The 25758-nt window shown below is 37.0% G+C and overlaps 2 protein-coding genes and 1 long non-coding RNA gene across 3 annotated transcripts in view; 1 reads left to right on the top strand and 2 right to left on the bottom strand.

Annotated features, from left to right (window-relative positions):
- Positions 1-25758, top strand: part of LOC139132468 (uncharacterized) — a 179499-nt gene that overhangs the window by 71510 nt on the left and 82231 nt on the right. The gene's annotated exons all lie outside the window — the stretch shown is intronic.
- LOC139132939 (uncharacterized) lies at positions 6822-16045 on the bottom strand. The gene is made up of 4 exons (XM_070699286.1): positions 15960-16045; positions 14997-15268; positions 9705-9875; positions 6822-6873 (listed from the first exon to the last, which is right to left on the bottom strand). The coding sequence occupies exons 1-3, from the start codon at positions 15964-15966 to the stop codon at positions 9807-9809; spliced, it is 348 nt and encodes a 115-aa protein (XP_070555387.1). The 5' UTR covers positions 15967-16045; the 3' UTR covers positions 6822-6873; positions 9705-9806.
- Positions 16505-25051, bottom strand: LOC139132937 (uncharacterized). The gene is made up of 5 exons (XM_070699285.1): positions 24679-25051; positions 20260-20415; positions 19879-20000; positions 18807-18975; positions 16505-16870 (listed from the first exon to the last, which is right to left on the bottom strand). The coding sequence occupies exons 1-4, from the start codon at positions 25018-25020 to the stop codon at positions 18843-18845; spliced, it is 753 nt and encodes a 250-aa protein (XP_070555386.1). The 5' UTR covers positions 25021-25051; the 3' UTR covers positions 16505-16870; positions 18807-18842.

Here is a 25758-nt window from a genome sequence, read left to right as displayed (position 1 = left end):
AACAGATTGAAAACTGTCATGCCAACACTGGTTAATTTTGATCAAGTGGGATATATGAAAAATAGGCAAGCAAGTGAAGTTCTTAGAGTGATTAATGATATATATGATTATACATTAAAATATAATAAACCAGGAGTTGCTATATATATTGATTTCGAAAAAGCTTTCGATTCAGTCGATTGGAATTATATTCAAGAAGTGTTGACTTTATTTCGTTTTGGTACAAATATGCAAAAATGGTTCAGAGTAATGTACAATGGTATTGAAAGTTGTATAAATAATTGCGGGTGGGGTGACAGAATTTTCAGTTTAGGAAGAGGGGTACGTCAGGGATGCCCCTTAAGTGCACAATTATTTATTCTCTGTGTAGAAATATTGGCATGTAAAATAAGGCAGTCCATAGATATCGAGGGCATTGAGATACCTGAATTAAATCAACAAAAAGAACTTCGTATCGCACAACTTGCAGATGATACAACTATTTTTGTCAAAAATGAGAAATCAGTGAAAAAGTCTTGGAAATTATGGAACGTTTTCAGCACATATCGGGTTTAAAAATGAATAAAGATAAAACAGAAGCGACTTGGATTGGAAGCCTTAGAAATTCGAACCGGTGTATTGGAGAGATAAAATGGTCATCAGAACCAATCAAAGTCCTTGGAGTATATGTAGGTTATAACAAGGAGAAATGTGAAAAATTAAATTGGGAGCCAAAAATAGCGAAATTACAAAATACATTTAATTCTTGGAAAATGAGAAATCTAACGCCTTTTGGGAAAATTACAATTATCAAAAGTTTAGGGTTATCAAATCTTTTGTATTTAGCAACGGTGTTAAGTGTACCAAGAGATGTTGCTAAGAGAATTGACAAAATAATTTATGATTTTTTAGATTGTGCAAAATATAAGGTAAAAAGGGGGTTCTCATGTCTCCTGTTATCAAAGGAGGGATAAATATGCCAAGTTTTACTGAGCTTGCAGTAGCAATCAAATTTTCATGGTATAGGAAGCTGTTTGATAATAGTTGCGCCAAATGGAAAAACTTTTTCTCGTTTTATTTACAGAAAGATAAAGACTGGGGAATACTTAGATCTTACATTAATCCCGATAATATCCAATCCAGATTGTTAACAAGATTTCTGAATTTTATAGTGATTGTCTGTATGTATGGTTTAAAGTATATAATCAACAGACTGTTGAACAACAAAAAAGACGTTTAACACGATTGGAAATATTTTGGGATAATAGGATATTGTGGTAATATTGGTTTATTCAGTAAATTTAAGCTAATCTACTCTTCGGTTTTTGCAATTCACTTGTTTTTTATGGTAATTTGTAATATTGCAACTTTCAGCTATAAGGTACCTGACATTTACGATAAATTTGTACAAAAAAGGGATTTCTTCCATTTTAAAATGACAGACCTCATTATTTTCTTTGAAATCTTCATTATTGTTTAGTCCTGTCCCCCAAATTTGGGTTATTTGAGAATTTAGCAACATTTCTGAAGGTCAATGGATAAGGACTTCTGTATGGGGTCACAATGGATATGAACTTCAATAACCATACTTGAATATACAGGGTCACGGAGATGGCCTTCTATAATAGTACTTGAATATACAGGGTCATGATGGAGATGGCCTTCAATATACAGGGTCACGATGGAGATGGCCTTCTATAATAGTACTTCAATGTACAGGGTCAGGATGGAGATGGCCTTCAATATACAGGGTCAGGATGGAGATGGCCTTCAATGTACAGGGTCAGGATGGAGATGGCCTTCAATATACAGGGTCAGGATGGAGATGGCCTTCAATATACTGGGTCACGATGGAGATGGCCTTCTATAAAAGTCCTTGAATATATGGGGTCATGATGGAGATGGCCTTCAATATACAGGGTCACGATGGAGATGGCCTTCAATATACAGGGTCACGATGGAGATGGCCTTCTATAATAGTACTTGAATATATAGGGTCACGATGGAGATGGCCTTCAATATACAGGGTCACGATGGAGATGGCCTTCAATATACAGGGTCACGATGGAGATGGCCTTCAATATACAGGGTCACGATGGAGATGGCCTTAAAGGGACAATGTCGCCCATTTTTCATGAATTTGTTTGACACAAGATACTATTTATACTGTTTGACATGATGAAAGATACTGAATGAATGGGTGACCATGCATATATTCAACCCCAGTTTAGACAAATTAAATGAAACCATTGCAAAAATGAATTAATGGTCATGACCATTAATTCATTCTCGTGTTGGTTTCATGCCTTGTGTCTAAAACTGGGGTTGAATATATGCATGGTCACCCATTCATTATCTTTCAACATGTCAAACAATATAATAGTATCTCATATCAAACCGAATTCATGAAAAATGTCCCTTTAAATAACAGTATTTCAATATGGGGTCACGATGGATGTGGATAATTATTACATGCCTCGATGTGAGTGCAAATCAGTGTATTGATTTGATTAGGAACATCTGGGAAGTTAGCGGGCACATGAATAATGTACTGACCAGTTTAATACCATGGTTACCCAGTCCAGTGAAACCCTTAGTTTTGACTTTTTCAATGTCAAAGTAGCCGCTTAATGCTAGATGCTTAATGCTCCATGCATGCACTGCTATTGTGATTTTCGTTAAAATCTGTTTGATGTTTGTCGAAAATGGTAAAATTGTTTGAAAAAACACCCTGCATGTAACTAAATGTCATATAGCATGAAGTAGGACGAGGCATGTAATAAAAAATATTTTTGCCTAAATACATGGCTTTATGTGCCCAAGCAGCAGGAGAAAATTTGCCCTCCTGGTGTCAGGCAACTTGTCACCTGATCTCCGGCACATAAACCCATGTATTCAGGCAATAATATATATTACTGCTTATGCATTATGACTGTTAGTTACCCCTTCATTTTGCAAATATTAATGTGGCTATCTCATTGAGGAATTATGACACAGAGGATTGACACCATTATTATGAATATAAATATGCACATAGCATTCACCCATACCAAGAAACATAAAGTAAACATGTTGTACTGTAGTTCACATTGTCAGATATTTATTTATCATTTCACACCACAAATATCTGTATGACACTTCAGAAAGAAAAGGTAAGGAAACATGAAATCGGAGAATGTAATCAAAGCATGATTCCCCTAAAACAAACAAGTTGTGTCAATAAGGACATTTGATATGACTGTGGTTGAAAGGAAATATTCTAAAACCATATTTTAGTAAATTTTAGATGCCGCAGCTGAAATATTGCTAAAAAGACTTCTCAAACAATACGCTTGTGGTGTGGTTAACATGTACATGTAGACTTTGGCTAATATAGCCTTGTGGCCAGGCCAAACAGGTGATCTATGGACATTGTGTACAATTGCTTTTCCCCACATATTATGTACATGAAAAGAGATGACAATTGCTTGCTTGCTCATTCCAACTAAAAATGTAACTTGCACTCAGTAGAAAAAAGACAAATGAGACAAATTCTCTCTGAAATTCAAAGTATGTAGTGTAAAAAACTGTCTGAACATATATTTGTGTTGTAAAGCTTTGATAGCTTGATTCAGAACAGCCTATCCAAATTGGAAAAAATACGCTTCACTGTAAAAATACAAAATTGAAGATTTCATTAAATTTGAACACATTACACTCAGCTCATACCAAGTAATATGTCTACCAAATATCAAAGCTGTCATCCAAGTAGTTTTTAAGAAACCATTTTTTGACCAAAACTTGCAAAATTGCTCAAAAATTACTAAATTGCAAATGTCATCAAAATGTCAATGTATCACATTTGCATAATCTGGACAAATTGAACAAATCAGAAATAGGCCTACCCTTAGGGACCTACATCCCAAATATCAGAGCCGCCGGACAAGTAGTTTTAAAGAAGATGACAAAAAAATTCACAAAACTTACCTAAAACACAAATTTACATAGTTCCTCACAATTTGAACAATCTTAAGAAGGGCTTCCTTTTGGACCTGTATACCAAATATTAACCTTGTCAGACCAGCCATTACGGAGAACAAGATTTTTTGCCCCAAAATGGCAAAATTTGCCTCAAAAAATACAAATTTTCAATATTTCAGTACAATTTGAACAAATCCGATTGTTTCATCCCTGGGGCCCTGTATTCCAAATATTGAGGGAATTTGACTGGCTGTTATGAAGAACAACCTGGAATGAAAAAGGTGGCCAACGACACCACAATCCACCTACAAGATAATCTGCATTGCTGACAGCAGTGCTAACAAAGCTGATCAAGGTATCCCCTAGGGAATGTATACCATATATATTAAAGCTGTCGAACCAGCTATTAAGGAGGTTTTTGCCAAAACAAACCAAATCAGCGTAAAAACATATTTGCATATATTTCTTCACAATTTCGACAAAGCTGAGTGTGTGCTCCATATGTAAAGGAATCAAACCACCAGTTTAGAGTGTAAAAGGTTGATGAAATTCACATCCCCTGTTAGACAAGCTCCATGCTACTGACAGCGGACCTAAAAAATCTTGAATTAGTAACATTTCTTTACATCTGGTAGTCCATTACAAAATGGTGTGAAAGACTGCTGGTGAAGTTGTGGTGAGGGTAGGAATAGGCTGAGTATCCATACAAGACTGAATCTCAAAGTTGAAAAAAACATGGGTTTCATAGTCTACGGTAATACAAATGTATTATGTACCGTTACGGAAATAATTTGTTTAATGGAGAAAATGGTTTAGCTCTTGCCAAATGAATTCAATCTGTATTACTATCACTCTCTCTCATCTCATTCTCTGCTTCAATGTAGCGCTCCCTTAAAGTAATTTGTGCATTTCTTGGCAGCACTCCACTATGGGTTAAGCTAAAGTCCCAAAAAATTGCTGAATGAATCCACACTGATTCAATATTTGGCTTTCTGTTACGTCCTGCACCGCAAAAGGATGGCTTCCTTGTCCCTGACCATGACCCTTTATACTCATAAAGCAGTTCACGTACGTAAACGATGTCAGATTTTTTGTGATGTGTAAAAACTTTGGACAAAATTGGCAATTTTTACCATGATAACAGCCTACTGTGTTAAACAAGGGACGTATTATTCTGTCATTATCATTGCAATGGTAACCGCACTGCCCACCTTCCACTTGCAAGCTGCAAACTATAGCGTTCCGTCTAAATACTGGCAATTTTTTAATCTAGTTATTGACACAGAGGGTGCTTTTCTAAAGTTCAATCCAGCATTCTTTGCGTATGCCTCCATTCATATGTACGACAGTTTTCTCCCATTTTCTACTTTTTTGTGTGATATTAACGACATTTCCTATCAGCAACAAGATGGATAATAACACTTCCTGGCTAACAAAAGATACATTTTATAAATGGCATGTAATAAAATAATAATTTGTATTTGGTGGCCAAATTTGAAAGTTTTCTTATATGTTCTGTGCATTGGGAGGCCACATAATACTATATTTAGGCCCAGCTGTTCAAAAGTCGCTGCATAAATGACTGACGGATGCAGAGACAGACGGATGGACATGCTTAATCTACAAGTTCCAGCCACTGTCTAAAAGTACCACCATTCAACATAGTGTATCATTGGATCAAAATATGTATATTGTAATGTCCTTTGTGATTGTCACTTCATTAATAGGGCATTGTACAGCTATTATGATCAAAGCAATATTGCAAGTTTAATTGAAAGCATGGGGTTGTTAAATTATGAGACTCCTGACAAATGTCACATGCAACAGACCATTCAATTTATTGTGACAGTCTGTGTTATCTTAAGTTTAGGTATCTTAGGTATCATATTGTTTTGACATAGTTCTTTAACAATTCAATGACAACCATGTACCTCAGTATATTTTCATTGTTATACCTTTTCCTCTTGCAAAATAAAAGTGGCATCAAGCTAAATAATTAAATTGTCCATTCCTGTCTCGCTAGCACCAAGAATGGCTATGAGCACCAATATCTTTTGCTGGTGGTAGGGGAACAATGAAAGCGACCTGGCTTATCAAAGTAAATGTCAACTTGGTCTTAAAACAGTGTCACAAATTGGCAGGAACTCCACACATGGAAGATTTATGGCCATTAGAAAATATCCAAACAAAGTGGCTCTACTTCTCCCAGTATTTATTATGAAAGCTCAGCCATGGCCTCATGCATAAGCTAGTGCTTTACAAACGAATGGCTTGGCTTCTTCTGGTTCAGAAATTAAAACATCAATCAGACTGTAACTGGTGACGACTGAAAATTTTCACAAGCTGGTTTGAGTGAAAGATATGTGATTGAGCATAAATTTTTAGTATTCTCAGAACTTTTTTGGGCAAATAATCGCTGGGCTAGCAACAACATAGAATGAGGTTAGCTTTGGTTTTACCTCTAAGGCTTTGCAAATTTTGACACCATGACTTTTGTGCTGTGTCAAAGGTCATAGAGGCAAAAAATTATGTCCTAAAATAACAAAATGTGCCCCCTGTTTTTAGTGGAGCCACACACCCCTACTAATTCTCTCAACAAACGCTCCCCCCAGACTACATTATATCATCTGAAGAGGTGCAACTACTGAATTGAAAGTTTTATCATTACTGTTTTGAAAGCTTTGTAAAAGGTGAATTACTATATGCTGAAAAAAATCAAAGACTTAACTACAGAAAGTAGACATCATATCAACTACCTTCAAATATACTAATTACATGCCACTTACATCATCACACTCTGATTCAATTCTGGTCTTAATCACTTCAAGGTGGCTTGGCAGGGTATGTTGTTGCACCTTCCGTCTCCTTTCATTTGCAATTATTTGCATCAATGAGGTCATGTATATAACAGGCTGCTGGTCTGTTTGGTGGAACCTGTAAGTGATTAAGTTACGGGTCGTTTGAATATTTACAAAATACTTTCAAATGTAATGTGGGCAGCATTTTAGAAGTGGTAAAGCCACAAACCGATGATGTCAAGTACCATATTTAAAAGACATCTGTGTTTTGTGCACATATATTTGACATCATCAATTTGTGGCTACACCACTTGTAAAACGTTGACATGATGTGACTTCATGCTCTAGCCAATAAAATATTTATATTTTCAACAAGCATTATTATATTGTAAGTGCAGTCTCTTTACACAAGTTCCCGGCAGTAATACGATGTGCACTTCGACTTTTACATTCCCACATTTCATCATAATTTACACCAACATACATTCCCCCTTGAAGTCTACAATGTCTCCTTTGTGTAGACAAATTCCGGGATTAGTTGTTATATTTCTTAAAATGTACTTTTAAAGGGACAAAGTCGCCCATTTATCATGAATCTTGTTTGATATGAGATACTACTTATATTGTTTGGCAAGTTGAAAGATACTGAATGAATGGATGTCCATGCATATATTCGATCCCAGGTTTAGACACGATACATGAAACCATTGCAAGAATGAATTAATGGTCATGACCATTAACTAATTTCCGCGATTATTTCATTTAATTTGTTTTAAACCAGATTGGAATATATGCATGGTCACCCATTCATTATCTTTCAACATGACAAACAATGTAAGGGACCGTCTCAGATTGTTGCAGGAGTTCAAGAAACAAAATTCCTTCGTTTAGATCAAAACCCCCTCCCCCTCCCCCAAAACGAAAGTTCAAAAGTGCGAAATGTTCATGTCTGCCTGAGAGTACAATGTTGCATTTTGCTATAGCTACTAAAGATGTATTCCCCTTGCCACATTACAATTAAAGTAATTGATCAGATTTGAGTACTAACAGGGCATTTTACCGCATATAAGTTTCATTTTACTTTACTTTCCCTTTTTGCATCTCTTGTGCTGTTCTTTGTCTTTGTGAACACGCAATTTGTACTTGGTAGGGGCGGTAAATAAGCAAGAAACTTTGACAAGGGGGCCAAGGCATGTTCAATCATATTAACACGACTATGACCAGGTGCATAACAAGTGAGAATAAAGACATCTAGTGGTTAGAGCAGACGCTTATAAATAGCACATTTAAAAATGGTACTTTTGTCTTTGTATAATTTGATGTATGAAATGTTTAGGATACAATGTTACTATCGGTAAATTGTGTTTGGGGCACAAACGAGATGGAAACAGTTACAAATTTGTTGGCATGAGCGTGCAGTTTTTCTTTAATTTAAAATAAACACACGAAACTTGTGATCACAAAAAGAAAGTGTGAAAGTGAAGTTCACTAATCGAATGGAGGTCAAACCCTCTCCCCCCTAAACGAACGAATTTCTTTTTTGAACTTCTGCGACAATCTGAGACGGTCCCTAAGTAGTATCTCTTATCATATACCCATGCCCATATTGCTACATCCTAGTGACGTTCAACGTAAAATATCAGCCGTGATATTTCACGGTAAACGTCGAGATATGCACGATGAACGTCATCAGTTATAGAGTTTTCCCGAACTACATTAGCAGTTTGTTGGTAAACAACGTAAACAACAAAATGGCTGCTGCTCCCCGCCTGCGAAGCGATGTCGCCGGCGTAAAAACTTTAAGGGCTTCCAAGAACACGGGTATTTCTGGTTGCAAAAAAACGGAAATATCACGTTGAGTCTTGAAATGTTTTACCATGGTATTTTTTGGTCAAGTTCTAGCAAACATTCTGCCGTTCGCACGGCACCGGCACTGTGCACGGTCTCCACCGGTATTGAGCGCGTGGCGTGACAGCGATGTCGCGCGCGACGACTGTTGACATGGCAACTCTAAAGGTAAACTAACAAAATGGTGTCCCCTCTCCGCGCGAGCTCCGTGCCGTACGACGATCAAAATCAGGATAGATTTAAAACTGAGCAGTTTTTGATCGGTTACAGTTGTAATAGCATATTGCACCTTAAAATGTTCCTTCTGTATGACGATTTTTGTATCCCGGTGTCTTTCTTCTTGGGTTTCATTGAGATATGGACGACTTGCAGCAATGTCGCGCGTGATGTTGACATCTTCGTCGTATACTTTATGAATGAAGCCTGTTCACATAAACATTCTAATATTTATGCGCAAGGCGTAATAAAGTAAAGCCTCAAAATTAAAGGTTTTTCGTTCTATTAGTAAAAATTCCCTAAAATTATGGGCATGGGTATATGATAAATCGGTTATTACCCAATATCGCCTGTTCCTTGTGTCGTATCAGCATGAGTGTCATTTGTGCTGCGTCAGACACGAGACGAACTAAGTATCAAGCAAAATTCATGAAAAATGACAATTCCCATTTTAAATGATTTAGAAAAGTATTCTGGATTGAGAGAGAGATTAGTATTTTTGTAAAGTTTTCCATTGATTGTGTCTTCAGCCATACAGAATAATGAGATGGAAAGATGCGAGACAAGTTGCACCTGTTTTGTGAAAGATAAAGATACTGATTTTTTTCAAACAGAAAAGACAAAAGGAAATTTACATGTAGACTTTTCTTATAGAATGACCTCTACAGTTTGTTGTAACTTTCTTCCCAAAAGTATGGCATTTGTAGTACCTGCAGAATGTTATTTAACAGTAACTTTGCAATTTATACTGGAATATCTCAATGTACTTTAATACATATAATTAATTGTCTCAAGATTTCACATCATTGCTTTTATGCAGAACTGAAAATGTTATAAGAAAACAAATGTTGTTGGTACAAATCAAACAAAACTGTGGGTCATTTATTGTACTGTGGTACATACCTGTTCATATATTTCAACATTTTCCACAAAATCTCTCAGCCATTCCCTGTCAGCTTCGCTTGGAATTCTCCCCTCGTAACCATCTGGGATATCCTTCTTCAGTTAGCTAGGGTCCATTGTTTCTATTGATGGCTTAACGAACTCTGGAATGTTGTTGATATCCGGCACACTCTGTAGGATCAACAACATGTACATTACCACAATGTCAAAGAAATTGTATTTCATCGTGGCAAGTTGAATGTCCTTTCAATTAGGTCACTGTCAGGAAGTATTTCTTTGTCCCAAATAAATACTGAAGGTTCTCAGACTTTCTTACAAGAGGTTTACCCATCTATGACATTTCAGCACTGTACATCTTTAAATGTGAAACTTCAATGATAAGTTACAGGACCGGTGGCACACAATTGGGGATTACTGATGATGCAGCCATATGCATACAAAGGGAGAAGTTTTTGAACTCTCATAGCATTGCTGTGACTGTATGATAACTTTGAATAATCATGATTGCCACTTTCGTTACACATGCACGGAGGGGTTAAGTACAGGGAACACATTTTGAAACATATGCATTCTCTGACAGCATAACATTTTTCAGTTTATTTTTGACTTAAGTTTAGTTGATACACATATTCACATACACTATATGGAAGATTCAATGACAAGTAATGCAAGAAACGTTGCAAGCTTTTTGGACTAAGGGACCAATCACAGCAAATCTGATCACTGAGTAGAATGATTTTTCTTCATTTACATAGATTTACAATAATCTAGCTTTTAATGAGGTAGTGCCCATTAAAAAAAATAGTTATTAAATGATTGCATTAAATGCGAAAGTGTCAAAGCTCAGTTATGGTTATGGTCCTCCTTTTCACAGTTCATTTTCAGTTTATAGCTCGATACTTTGAATATCCCATGACTTAATTTGATTTGTATCCTCACAAATTTCCAAATGAAGGCAGGCATAGCTCCTATGTGTATAGCAAACATTAGGCTACATATACAGACTTGGAAAATGTACGTTCAAGGTAATTTTTATTGTCATCTCATCATTTTCCATTTCAAACAAGTCATCGCTGATGACACAGTCCCCACTGGACTATGGTGTCTGAATTACGGTTATTAAATTACATGCTTGGTAGTTTCATTACAGGGGAGAGGGGTGAATTTGTAAAAGGGGAAGTTAACCAAGGATGATTTTCACATATGTGCTAGCTTTGTGGTCACTTTCCCCGGAAAAGCTATTTTCGCCATTTATAACTCGCAAGATTTTTTACAAAAACCGATAGAAATAGTACAGGAAGTTGCCCATGTAATTTGAATCATGGGAAAAAGCGCCAAGCTTGGAGCTTGCATAATGTGTTATGGAAGGGGCCATTTTCCCATGGGTATGACATTGTCCACTCACCCATGCTTAAACCAGGCTGTGCGTATTTACATAACTTTTGTTTATACTGAGTATCCTTGCATAAACGATGATTCACTTATAATAAACTGTCCACTGTCTGATTTTGTGTTGCAGTCTATCACCATGTTACTGTGAGTGGACTATGTGTGGGGCCATACCCGTTCAGAGATGGTCCCTTCCATATCACATTATGCAAGCTCCAAGCTTGGAGCTTTTTTCCCATGATTCAAATTACATGGGCAACTTCCTGTACTATTTTATCGTTTTTGTAAGAAATCTTGTGAGTTATAAATGGTGAAAATAGTTTTTCCTGGGTAAATGACCACAGAGCTACCACATATGTAAAAATCATCCTTGGTGAACTTCCCCTTTAAATGTTGGGAAATCACATGATAGTGGTCGGGGGGGGGGGGTCATGTTTGTGTACTTTGGACAGTAAAGTTATGGCTGTTGATGTTTTCCATTGCAAGATTAATAATTACATTTTTTAAAGGGGAAGTTCACAAGGATGATTTTTACATATGTGCTAGCTTTGTGGTCACCTAACACGGAAAAGCTATTTTCGCCATTTATAACTCACATGATTTTTTACAAAACCGATAAATGTAGTAAAGGAAGTTGCCCATGTAGTTTGCATCATGGGAAAAAAGCTCTAGGCTTGAAGCTTGCATCATGTGATATAGAAGGGACCATCTTCCCATGGGTATGGCACTGTCTCCTCACCTTCACTCAAATCAGGCTGTGCGTATTTACATAACTTTTGTTAATACTGTGTAATCTTGCATAAATGATGAATTACTAAAATAAACTGTACAATGTCAGAATTTGTGTTGCTGTTTACTACTGTGTTACTGTGAGTGGAGAATGTGGGAGCAGTACCCATCCGAAGATGGTCCCTTCCTTATCACATGATGCAAGCTCCAAGCTTGGAGCTTTTTCCCATGATGCAAATTACATGTACATGGGCAACTTCCAGTACTATTTTTATTGGTTTTTGTAAAAATCGCACAAGTAAGTAATGGCGAAAAATAGTTTTTTCAGTGTAAGAGACCACAAAGCCAGCAAATATGTAAAAATCATCCTTGGTAAACTTCCCCTTTAATTAATGATGTGTAAGATATGTGAAACTGTCTATGTGCCAAGTTTCAATGAAATCTGTTCAGGGATAGTTATGGTTCAAAAAGAAAAACAATTGCATATATAAAAATATGTATAAATATATGTAAAAATCATCCTTGGTAAACTTCCCCTTTAATTAATGATGTGTAAGATATGTGAAACTGTCTATGTGCCAAGTTTCAATGAAATCTGTTCAGGGATAGTTGAGTTATGGTTCAAAAACAAAACAATTGCAACAAAATGGCCGTCCGGCAGCCAAATTGGATCGTATCGCAAAATATATTGACATGCATATGTATGCCACGGTACTTTATCCTTGCACACAGTTTGAAAAAAATAGCGTCAATGACACTGTAGCTCCCATCCTGGACTATTTAGTGTTTGTTCTCTGGTCAGATATTTGAACATGTGTGAAAGGGATAAAGTGCATGAAGTGAAAATACTTAAATGAAATGTACTGGAGACAGTGAAATATGTTTAATGTAATTATTCAGAATATAAAATGGAAAAAATACAGAATTAGATATATCGAATACTGTGATACAACCATTAACTCAACAAGTCATTTACAATGACATAGTCCCCACTTGTAATAGGAGTATTAGTCTTGATGGGGCAGGAAAATGTGGTCATTAAGAAGTATCACTGGAGTGTATATGTTGAGATCTATGGGCACATAGGTCTATGTCGTTGTTCCCAATTTGAAACACATGAGGCATGTCTAAGTTATGGTTCTAAATCGGGAAAAAAGATCAGACCTCTAGCAGTATTGGCCAGCCAAGAAATACATATGCGCATTAAAATGAGGTAAAAGATGTGACATCTTAAGGTCTAATATCCTATCAAAATTGGAGGCTATAGAACTTGTGGTTACTGAAATATGCATATATATGTATAATCAAGGTCAAAGGTCATCGAGTGCACATGACATTTTGAAAAAAAAATTATATTGCTAATTAATCCCTATATGCAAAAAAAATCAGATCTCTAGCTCTATTCGCTTGCCCAGAATTCGATGTGTACATAATTAATGAGGTAAAGCGTGTGTTGTCATAAGGTCTCCCATCCTACTAAATACAAAGGACATAGCACTTGTGGTTACTTATTTATTGACATAAACATATATTTTAGGTAAAAGGTCATCGAGGTCACATGACATTTGGTCAAACAATTTCTCTCCTATAGTTATCCCTATATACCAAAAATCAGACATCCAGCTCTATTGGCTCGCTCAGAATGAGATATGCGCATAATTAATGAGGTACAGTATGTGGCGTCATAAGCTGTCCCATCATACCATACATGAAGGCTGTAGCACTTGTGGTTACTGAGTTATGGACAAATATGTATATTTGAGGTCAAAGGTCACCGAGGTCACGTGACATTTTGTCAAAAAAATTGTATTGCTAAGTTATCCCTATATACCAAAAATCAGACCTCTAGCTCTATTGGCTCGCTCAAAATTAGATATGTGCATAATTAATGAGGTACAATATGTGGCATCATAAGGTGTCCCATCATACCATACATGAAGGCTGTAGCACTTGTGGTTACTGAGTTATGGACAAATATGTATATTTGAGGTCAAAGGTCACCGAGGTCACGTGACATTTTGTCAAAAAAATTGTATTGCTAAGTTATCCCTATGTACAAAAATCAGACCTCTAGCTCTATTGGCTCGCTCAAAATTAGATATGCGCATAATTAATGAGGTACAATGTGTGGCGTCATAAGGTGTCCCATCATACCATACATGAAGGCTGTAGCACTTGTGGTTACTGAGTTATGGACAAATATGTATATTTGAGATCAAAGGTCATCAAGGTCACATGACATTTTGTCAAAATATCGGAGATATATGCGTGAACGGATGGACTCACGGATGGACGAACAGACGGACATGACCCAATCTATAAGCTCACTGGACTTCATCCGTGGGGACTAAAAATTGTGTCACTGCATCCTTTTTGCAATATGAATACGATGAGAAACTAAATTTTTATTTTTCGTGGCCTTATACATGGGAGTCTATGGAGATCTGCCTTATACATGGGAGTCTATGGACGTGTAAACTAAAAATATGCAAATTTCACCACGATTTGCCTAAATTTGGGAAAGGTCACTCCTATGCACTTCCATACCAAGTTTCAAATCAATCGGACTTGTGGTTTCAGAGCAGGAGATTTTTTGACCAAAAATGGGAGAAAATTACAAAAAAATTCATGAAAAATAGCAAGTCCAAGATACTGACCCAAGATGTGCACAATCATTTCATGTCAGCCCAAAGTACTTACATGCTAATTTTTCATGTAACCTGCTCAGTGGTTATTGAGTTTTTTCAATTTTGACTGTTTTTACATTTTTCACTTAATTTGCATATTTTTGGCAATGACAACTTCATTTGAACAAAATCTCATCTACAGCCCATCATCCATGTACACACCAAATATCAAGATGAAATGTACAGCGGTTTGGAGTTTTTGATGTTGACGGACAGACATACAGACATACAGACATACAGACATACAGACATACATACATACAGACATTTCCCTAGCCTATAAGAATAGCTTCCATTGCCATATATACATATGGCTATGGGAGCTAAAAAATAGCTCAGGGTGACAGAGAAACGACTGCTGACTGACGAATGGACTGGACCTTATCCATTAGTCCTGCTGGGCTGTGTCCACGGGGACTAATTATCGAGAGGTGACCGTGTAACATAACTTTAAATTCATGCATATGGAAATACATGAGATAAATACCTGTAAACACTTAAGTCCCAGACTTTCTTCAAGAGGTGTTGATGTTCCTTGCTTGTACTGGACTATTGGCCTCCAGACGGATGTAGAGTAGTGTCTGTATCGCATGCGCGTTTGTCCATTGACTTTCTTGAATTGAAAGCACAGTGGCTTGGACTGACCTCTGAAACATCTACTCATGTGTGGGGTCAACCATTTTTTAATGTCAAAGACATGAGTAACTTGTTTGACAAACAAAGGTACATTGTAACATCCTGTGATAATCCGCTCCATGTCTGTAAATATACAAATCATAGCGGCGTTAGGCAATACTTGTATTATAGTTCTCATTTCTGCTTAAATTTATATCACAGCTACTTATGTTCTGGAAATACTTTTTATTTGATGGCAACTCTTAACTACAGCCGAGATAAGTGCTTAACTCTTAAAGTAGACAACTGCTGATGCATGCCTTGTGGATGATGACTGCATAGCTAACAACTCTTTCACCCTTTTCCTGCCAAGTTCTTATTTACTGTGAAGTCAAATTGGTTACAACTAGTAAAAAAACACATGTCCCATGCGGTACATTTTAACAAAGACTCGAAGATTTGAACGTCCCTGAAGACATAGATACTGTAAACATGATTTTTACACAGACGGAAACTGATATAAGATACCAAGTCAGGTGGGTGAGATACATATGGCTTTGGCTTAATACTAATTTTTACTGCTTTGGCAGAGAGGGGGGAGTGTTTTATTCTGGCAGGTAAAGGGTTAAAGAACACACTTAAAGCAACAATCTGGTATGTACACACACAAACACATACTCTTTATTTCCCGAATCACCGTTTCATTAGACTGGTAATATCCATCCAAGTTGAAATGTCAACTATAAGTATTTTGTGCAATAAAAAAAGTGAGAAAGAAATATTTTTGTTTTTATAATTAAATTGTATCCATGAGTTGATGTCAACTATGCCTCACCTGCCATACTGTACACATTAGTCTTCCGGAGTACTTTACTGATACATGGTAATAGCTGGTCAATATCTTCATGCGTGTGCCCGACTGGCAGGGAAATGAAAATCAACCTGCAAGAGATCACGACCGGACAGTTAATTCTAAGTGGCATGTTCACATTGTTTCAGAATAATATATTTAACACATTGAGTTTCACAAAGCATAAGGTGACAGCCATGTGTGAGGTTGACACTTGTCAGAGTTTTCTCCACATTCAGTTATAATAATACAATGCTGAGAACAAAATAATAAAATGACAGTATTTGACACTAAAGATACTACCACAGGGAAGTACACTAAAAGAAATATGATTGAACGTAGGGAGTAGAACATAAAACAAAATCGTTTGACAGTGACAGAAAAATGTCCTGGCCCTCTCTCTATTATGCAATGTGGCTTCTTGATTTATCAGTATAAATTTATTTTTCAATTCATATCAGTGGCATTGTATCTCATGTAAGCTACACACTTTGAATATACATGTTATATTATTCTATCAAGCCATAAATAGACAGGGATTGACCATTTAGAAAGATCCTTGACTTCAGCTCACATTAAGTTTCATATGGCCGATAGCAACAGCCTGTCTATGCAATTGTTCATTAACAAAATGGGAGCAACAGTGTACATATTCACCTGATCAAATATGTTCAGCTCAACAAGAAGATGGCCCAGAGACAGCATGTATCGATTTTTGTTCTCCCTGTAACAATTGTCCATCTGGGCAAACAATCTTCGTGAAAGCCTCACTTTATTGTCCACCAAGGACTGCAGGAGGAGGTTCATGGACAGATTGCTGTCATGAGGAAAATTCAAGACATCCAAGTATGCGGGTACTATCTTGCCCCCTGGCACATTGGTGTGTATGATATTTCCTGAAACATAAGTGCAGCATATACAATAGTGTTCATTTAAACGCCTGTACTGCCATTTTTTGCTACTTTCTCTATACTTTCGTTTAAATATTAACTCTAGTTATTTTGCTAATTCTTTGGCAAGTCTTACAGCTTCTCAACAAAATGTGCATTGGAGTAATGACCATTGTTAAAGTTGACAAGTGAATGCAAGTCTGCACTTGAATTAAATTCTCAACAATAAAGATGCTGATTACTACAAAAAGGGAAGTGTTGATAGACCAAAGGCGCAGGATTTCATGATGTTTCACAGAATAGAACAGACACAATGATGGATGTCAAAATGAAAAATAGTCAGTTTATCATGAAAAAATAGCAAAAAATCATTACTATGGTATTGAAAACCACACATCAAAATAAATTGAATGAAGACAATATTTATTACATACAATACTGTTACATGGCACAGGACTGCCTGTGTATGTTTTGGGCATTTTTATACATTAACCTGAGTCAAATGGGTGGTTGTTATGGAATACAAACTCAAAGCTGATTAGGACAAGGAATTTCCCTAACATTGTGAAACTTTATGTTGTAGGTAACATTGCACTTAGAGCAAAACCAGATTACCTTTGTGATTTCTGACCTTCTAATTCATGATATTGTTGAATAGACAACTGCATTTGTTCATATCCTATCATGTAATTAATACACAGAAAAACCTGTCAATTAGGGTCACTCTCAGGAGCGGAAAAAGTGTCCTTAACATAGAGGTGTCCTTAACCCTTTCACCCTTAGTTCCCTGTATACAGGTCCAAGATCACCATTGATAACAATGGGTTTGGGTGGAACCATGGTGGTGAAAGGGTTAATAGACATGTGAAATTCTAATCGAAGTGTAAGTTTTAGTAAAGAGGTGTCCTGATTAGAGAGGTGTCCACAAGGACAGGTTTCACTGTGTGCTAGAAAAACAGCCTGCATATTATTGTTGCCAAATAAATTTATATCTGTAAATACATGTAATGTTATGGGATTTCATTCTGGCTTGATGCACTGAATAACAAACTGCTGCTGCCATAGAGCAACCATTGAAAGTAAGTTGATGTAAGTTTAATTAGCCTTGACTATTTTCTGAAATTCTCAATTCACATGGGAAAAGACCAGTGAATTTCAAGATACCCAAGAATTAGTACAAAATTATCAACTGTAAGACTCTATGAACTGATAAAACTATTTCTACTGAGTTTCATCTGTGATTGTGCAAAAGAGGAGATTGATCTTTTCCTTATATTAAAGCACCAATAGCTGCGAGGTGTAATCCTCACTTTTCCAAGTTTTCTTTGCCATTATAGACTAAAAAGTGCATAACACTCTCATAAGTGTCAAAGTGCATGAGAATTCATACATTTTAACATCATTTTAGATTTTCCACCATTTTCAAAATCAAATCATGACAGAGGATAATAAATATTACAACAACAAAATGTTGGCCATTGTTTGTTGCAATTAGTATATTAGTAATTGGCATCATGCTTGTTTATTTTATGATCACAATGTGTCTGTGCAGGAAATAGTGCATTTTTTGTTCTTTACCAAGGGGACGCCGTTTCTTATGAGTACAGCATCAGTTTATCACTTCACCTGTTAAGTCATGCAGGCATGGTCTCAATCAGCAAGCAGTGATCCTTCAATACATGTCCTTCAGTTAGCAGATTTAAATGTACCAACTTTGGTTTGAAAATAAAGCCATGAAAATAATTCATAAACTTTGTAGCTACTTGGGCTTTAAAATAACGTTGCCATCTCATTATGCCACTTTAGTACACGTCTGTTGCACATTTACAGAAAGGTCATGACACCCTCATCAGAAATTCTACAATCCCAGCAGCCAACATAAAACACTGATGACAGTACACATGTAGCAAGTGGCAGGTAAAAAATATTTCAAAACCCTTACCAGTTAGATGAAGCCTTATACGAGCAAGTAAAGCAGTCAGTTTATCAGGCTCAACAAGATGAGGAATACTGTTTTTGCTTGGTCCATGCCGTCTTGGATCACACACATCACTTCGTCAGACTCCGTCCTAGCTTGTTCCCGTGTATTATGGTAAACCCGTCTCTCAATTCTGAAAAGAAATTATCAAATTTTATATTTACAGGCCAGCCTATCAAATAGACAAAAACACCATCCGATGGTCATTTACATCTAAACTGACATCAAACCAATCAGGAATAGGAAACTATGAAAGAGACTTCAATTTTAAGCCACAATGGAGTCTCATATGTGGTCAACCTTTCAAGTAGCCATAGACACAACACATGAATATCAGTTCAAACTGCTGTACATACAAGAACAATTAAGAGAAGAGTAATTCTGTACACCAAATACTCTTCTTGAAATTGTTCTAGTACGTACAGCAAATGTTTGACCAGTTTTCACCTCTGCGCATTACTGAATGATTGACAATCTTTTGAGTGAGGAACTACTCTCTCCTAAGGACCATTCCCTTTATTTTGAAAGCGATTTTTCCTCAAACAGGACAGGTAGTAGCTTTAGTATGGTTTTAAAGTTAGTAATCAACATATCAACATACATGTACGTAATTTGTGACATTAATTTCACTTAACACATTAACACAATTATTGTCAAATTAGGCTAGATCAGTTGTTTGTGTCCACTCACAGTTTAGTAAGGTACTGCCTAGCACTAGCAGTTAAAAACCAGGGCCCACACACAATAAATGTAATTTTGTGTTGAGCATATAGCAAGGATTTGAGTTCAAAAAAGGTATAAGCATTAATTTTCGGTAATTTCCTATTCACATGTACTGTGTGTGTTTTTCTGGACTGAAAGATTGAGTTGCGCACAGACACTCCATACAGAACACATTTGAGTGTATACACATGACTACACTGTATTTCATTCGAGTGTTTTTCATGTAAATCTAAAAATGCATGCAGGCAGGGACACAAAAGCACACAATTTACTAATTGCGGCCAGAATTTTGACACAACTGTAGTATACTTACTCAACCTGCTGCACATGTTTGTCAATCAAATCCTTAATTTTCCCTCTTTCCATTGCTGTTTTTGCCCTAGCAAGGTCCTCCCGTAGCTGAACACATATATTACATTTTACAAACTCTTGCTTCTGTATAATATGAATATAGAGCACAAGTGATTACACAGTGTTCACATTTTGTTTGCACTAGTATGAGAAAGAGTGATATGTAATTTACTCTGTTGTAAAATCAGAATCCTCTCAATGAATGAATGTATGAATGATCAAAACAGAACACTGATTTTTGACAATAGACATTTAAAACTACCATATTATGACTGTTGTAAATGACTAAATTGCCACTAATATGCAATTGATGTCAAAGTTCCCTAAAATGTTTCCTACTAACCTTTGGAATTACAAATTCGGGCAGATGTTGACGCCATATTTCAGTGAAATACTCGTATGATATGTTGTCCTCCTTTTTGATACCCAAGTCGTCTTCAAGCTCTTTCAACATTCTGATATAGAACAGCTTCTTCGAAGAGGATGTTGGTAAATGTACCTGGATCAAAGATGATATAAAAAGTGCAACATGACTTTCATTAAAAACCAAAGATGAAAAGTATGGCACATCTTATAGCATGTCTTCAGTTTTGATATTTCTTTGATTCTCACAGTCCCTCCACACAGGTTGGTGGAGGGACAGTATCATAACACACCAAGATTTTGGGGTAGTTTATTAACAGCTGCACAAACAGCTAAATGTGCTTCATAAATTCTGCAAAGGGCAATATCATCCTATCTTTCAAAAAACACGCAATTAAAAAAATAAACTTGTTGAAAACTATAGATGCATACAAACTCAAACTGTCAAGGATGGCTATGGGAAGTTCTCAAGTCTTTGCAATGGACAGGCAGACACACATACACAAACACATACATGTACATGTAACTTTAAAGGCACATGAGCTGCATCTTTTGCATTATTTTCATGATTTTATATTCAGATTAAAATTAGTTCACAGACATGTTCTTACTCAAGTATATTTATCCACTGAGTCATATACTGCATAGGGAGGTTTCAGTAAGACAAATAATAAACAGGTGCCACAACTAAATATGTCTGTCTAAACAATAAACAGAGTAAATGGTGCATGTACACATTTGAATCTTTACAAATACAGTATGTATAACTCACTGAAAGGACGGGAAAGGGATTCACCCTACCTTGATAAAAATTCACTGTTTGTGCACATTACAGTGAATATATGAGGAAATTGGAGTACCGTCATTTTGACAAATTTCCCCGAGTTGCAGCTCATGGGCCTAACCCTTTCCTACCAAGTCCATATTTCGCAATCAGGTCAAGATGGTTAAAATTAATGAAACACAACATATTCCATATGGTGAATTTTAACATAATACTGTACATTTGAAGGCTGTTGAAAACATACATACTGTAAACGTAACTTTTTTGGACTAAAAATGATATAACAGACCAAACCAAGTGGGTGAAAATACGTCATGTTTGGGCTCAATACTGCTTTTTACAGACTTGGCTGATGGGGAAGTGATACTGTCTGGCAGGAAAAAAGTTTAATAAAACAGACTAACTCACATATTAGGGGAGAACCATTTGATTCGGGGGGGGGAAATGGAGGATTTTGAGGAAAACAAATTGTCACCAGGTGCAATAGAAGAAAACAAAATTGATTCAGTCATGGCCTGAAAATAAAAAAAATGTCGTAAAACACAGAAGTGAAAAAAAAAATTGTCACAATGCAGCAGAAATGAGCAATATTTGGAAACCTTATTCCCATGTATTCTTTGCCGGCGCGCCGCCATAGGCTGCGAAAATGTTTTTCCCACAAGCAATTGTCATGTTTTTTCCAGCACTTATGATATAAGCATGCACTACATAGGTCTACTTTAAACCTCAGTGCACTCAATGTCTTCCTTCCCTTTTCTGACCCCAAAAAATCATATTTCAGGATTTCTGTGGCAATATCCCAATGGCTTAGGCACTATCTAAAGGGGACAATTTGACTACTGTAAATTGTGAAAATTTAAAACACAAGACAGGAGTCAATAAACCAGTGTTAAAACTAATATATTATTCTCTCAATATATTCATTTGTCTTCAGTCTCTTGCAAACAGAACTGTTTTTCAAAGAATACATTGTCATTGTTTGGAAGTTTAATATTATGACTCAAACACTGATCACGCAAAAAAAAGTAAAAAAATATCAGTGTTCAATGTCATTTTCAAACAGTTTTACTGAGTGCAAAATAAACTAAAACTCCTCTCAGATTGCACTATTAAACACATCAATTTCTAAAAATTTCAAATTCGAGAGGGGGAACCCCCTCTTGTGCTCTACCCTTCAGGTGTTCTGTCTCACTTATTAAAAAATTAAAAACACCTCTCAGATTGCCCTAGACTGCACCATTGCACACATCAATATCCAGGGTTTTACATCACTTTTAACTTTTGAGAGTCCCTGGGACTCCTGGTGTTAGAAAATGGGAGTCCTACATCAAAATATGGGGGTCCCAATTTATTTCACAAAAATGTTTTATAGTTATCAATGCCATGGTCTTCACTGTGTTCAATTAGTATTAATTTGCATACACAGAGACAACAAGGTTCCATATTGTACATGGAGGGGTAACTATTGTGCAACACATGCACACAACTATAGGGCATATTCAACTGACTCTGTATAGTTTGAACCGCCTGTATAACTATAATGAAGAGTTGAAGACAAAAACACATTTCACTAACCTTTTATCGATTAATTTTGGTGTTTGACCCAACTTACATTAGTTTAATTCACGTACGCGTGTGTAACTATCTGTGGCTTATCGAGTCACGGACTCGTACTACCATACATACTAGTCAATCCGTTCGCCAAGTTTGATCACATTTTTTGACAAGCACGCCACAAAATCCGCCACAAAATGGAAAGAAACCACTAAGTATCGAGAAAAAAGTTTCATGTCCGGTTTATTTCAGTTAAAAAATGCGTAACACGTAGGAAATGTCTCGCAATGTCAACAGTTCAGAACAACTACATTTCATTTACAAACCGGGTCGACTGTTATGGCCGTCTCGCTTCAGGACGGCCGGAGGTCAAATATCAACAGTTTAAAGGGCTTTTTGGCAGTCAAACGCTTGAAAATTCACAAAATACACTTCAATTTAACCGAATCCTTACAAATTTCTCAATCTTGCATGTTTTGGACTTCGAAAACCTTAACCTCGGGTTCCATGTCGAGAGTTAGGCATCACACAGTGCCGCCATCTTGGCCGCCGATACGTTCGAAGTTCACTATCGCGATCGATTTGGTCACCAAATCGCGTCATTTTTCCATAAAATATTCTCAAAAAAACTGTAAAATCTATCATTTCTATCACCCAGAGGGCAGTAGTTTGGCATAATATAGTTGTCTTCCGTGTCTACGGCATGGTAAAGCTTTCAAAACGTACGTACGTGTTTCGTTCAATGCACTGTCTCCGTATCCGCGTACGGGTGAAACTGCAGACCTGATTAAATATTCATGAAAACCGCTGACCTCTTTTAAAGAAAGTTCGCATAAATTACTGGAATTTTCGATTGTTAGGCTGCATGATGTCATTATTTTAGTCCTTATATGGTACTAAACTGGGTTCAAAGGGTCAGAAATACCCTCCTTCTGGCTGAGTTCGGCTATGCATAGCTAAGTTAGGTATAAGCATAGAACGCAATCACTGTCGGTTTATATACCGACGTGGCGCTGAGAGCGAGAATGCCATGTCGGTTTATAAACCGACGCGGCACTTTAAGGGTTAAAGTACGGGGTCGCTAAGGTTTACTGGGATGTGTTTTACGTGTTCAGCAGCTTCGCAAGGTGTACACCAGCAACAGATATTGCTGCGTCCCAAGGGACGCGTGGTTTAGTTTTTGAGGGGTCCTGCGTCCGTTTTATGCGTAAAGGACGCAGAAATGCGCGTCATGTAAAACCCTGAATATCTTAAAAATTTCCATGCAAGATAGGGAAAAGCCCCTGTGACACTTTCCCCGTAAGCTTCTCGCGTGTTCTCCCCTTGTACTTTCAAATTCTGCCAGGTCAAATATCCTAGTGAAAACCCTGTCATAATACCCCATCCAAATTAAACAATATACCATACATGTATGGTTAGATACTGGTTTTAGCGTGAGCTTTTATTGTGACTTTCAATTTCATTTTGATGGGTTCACCTTTTTGAACCATCATGAGATAACTGATGATAGTCTAGCTGAGTACATCAGGATTTGAAAGGTATTTACAGTACTGTTGCTGTATTTTGTACATTTTACAATTACATCTATTGGTATTTAACTTTCTAAGTGGGGGTGGGGTGTCAGTCAAAATTTCAGAGTTAGGGAGGTTACTTAAATTCTTCAGGGTTGGTGAGGGGGGGGGGTACTCAAAATTTCAGAGTTTCAGGCCGTGTATAATGATGGCTCCCTTATATACAACGCATTAAAAACTTACAATGACCAAAAAAAAAAATTGCACTGCTGCTCCATTTGGAAAAAAAAAATTGATGCAGGTCTGACAGTAGAAAAAAAAATGGTGTTACTGACAGTAAAAAAAAAGTTGCTCCCATACCCACTTCCTCCATACCCCCCCCCCAAATCAAATGGTTCTCCCCTTAGTAGACACATACCAGGAGCATTATTACGACTATTAATCGCAGACAGATGACTGATACAGTGTTCGTATATTGAAGTTTTCAAAATATTTCAAACATTACACACTTTCGACAGTCAGACACTAAACTTGCGATTAAAACAAATACCTGAGTCTTGTGAGGCATCCAATCACCGATTCGCTCGAATAGAAGCCGCATCCACGACAGGGCTCTCTCGGCTTTGGCTGATGATCTCTTCTTATGGACGTTTCCATGTTCAACGTTCACTTTACCATCGCGAAGAAGTTTGATGCAATCTTCGTATCTTTTTTCACTAACGTTATAGATTTCACGCCATGCTTGTTCACATGTCTTCTTGCCAAGGACTCTGAGGTCAATAACGGTGACCTTTCTCCTGTTCTTTAAACAGGTTATTGAAGAAAACTGGCGGAGAGTGTCAATAATATACTGTTTTTGTTTCGATTCATTGCCAAGGTCTTTAAACATCATTTCCTCTTCACGCAACTCGCTTGGTGAGAATGAATGGCCCTTATGAAAATTTTTAGCCTGCTGCACAGTGTTCCTGCACAGGTGCGGCACTAGTGCAACAGACAATTACTGTAACTCAACTGTAAGGCGACTTTTTCGCATGCAAATTAGCTGCTGCCGCACAGGCACAAGAAATGATAAAAACAGTAACTGTGCGGCAGCTTTGTGCAGGAACTGTGCAGCAATATACAGCAGGTTGCGGCAGCTCTGCTGTAAGGCGATTTTCTCATGCAAATTAGTTGCTGCCGCACAGGTAAAGCAATGAAAACAGTAACTGTGCGGTAGCTTTGTGCAGGAACTGTGCAACAATACAACAAGTTGCAGCAGCTTTGCTGTAAGGTGATTCTTTCGCATTATACACATTAGCTGCACTGAGCAAATATATAATCACAGTCCCTCTATCCATAGAGGGACTGTGATATAATGCAAGAAATGCTGAAAACAGTAACTGCAGTAACTTTGTGTTGGAAATGTGGAAGCCTGTGTTTGCACAATAGCCCTTTGAACTACAGAGTACCTGAAAGACTGTGCAGGAACTTCACAGAAAATTGTGGCATCTTGCAGGACAGCTACCAGGAGTAGGTAAAATTTGCGGCAAATAATTTTGCATGTTACTGCAGATTTGCCGCAAACTACAAATCGCAAAATTTCCTTCATAAGTTGGCATAATTCCACAGCAGTCAGCTCTGGGATAAACTT

Source organism: Ptychodera flava, chromosome 5 (genome assembly GCF_041260155.1).
Source record: "Ptychodera flava strain L36383 chromosome 5, AS_Pfla_20210202, whole genome shotgun sequence".
Taxonomy (NCBI): domain Eukaryota; kingdom Metazoa; phylum Hemichordata; class Enteropneusta; family Ptychoderidae; genus Ptychodera; species Ptychodera flava.
This window is presented reverse-complemented; position numbering and strand designations above follow the sequence as displayed.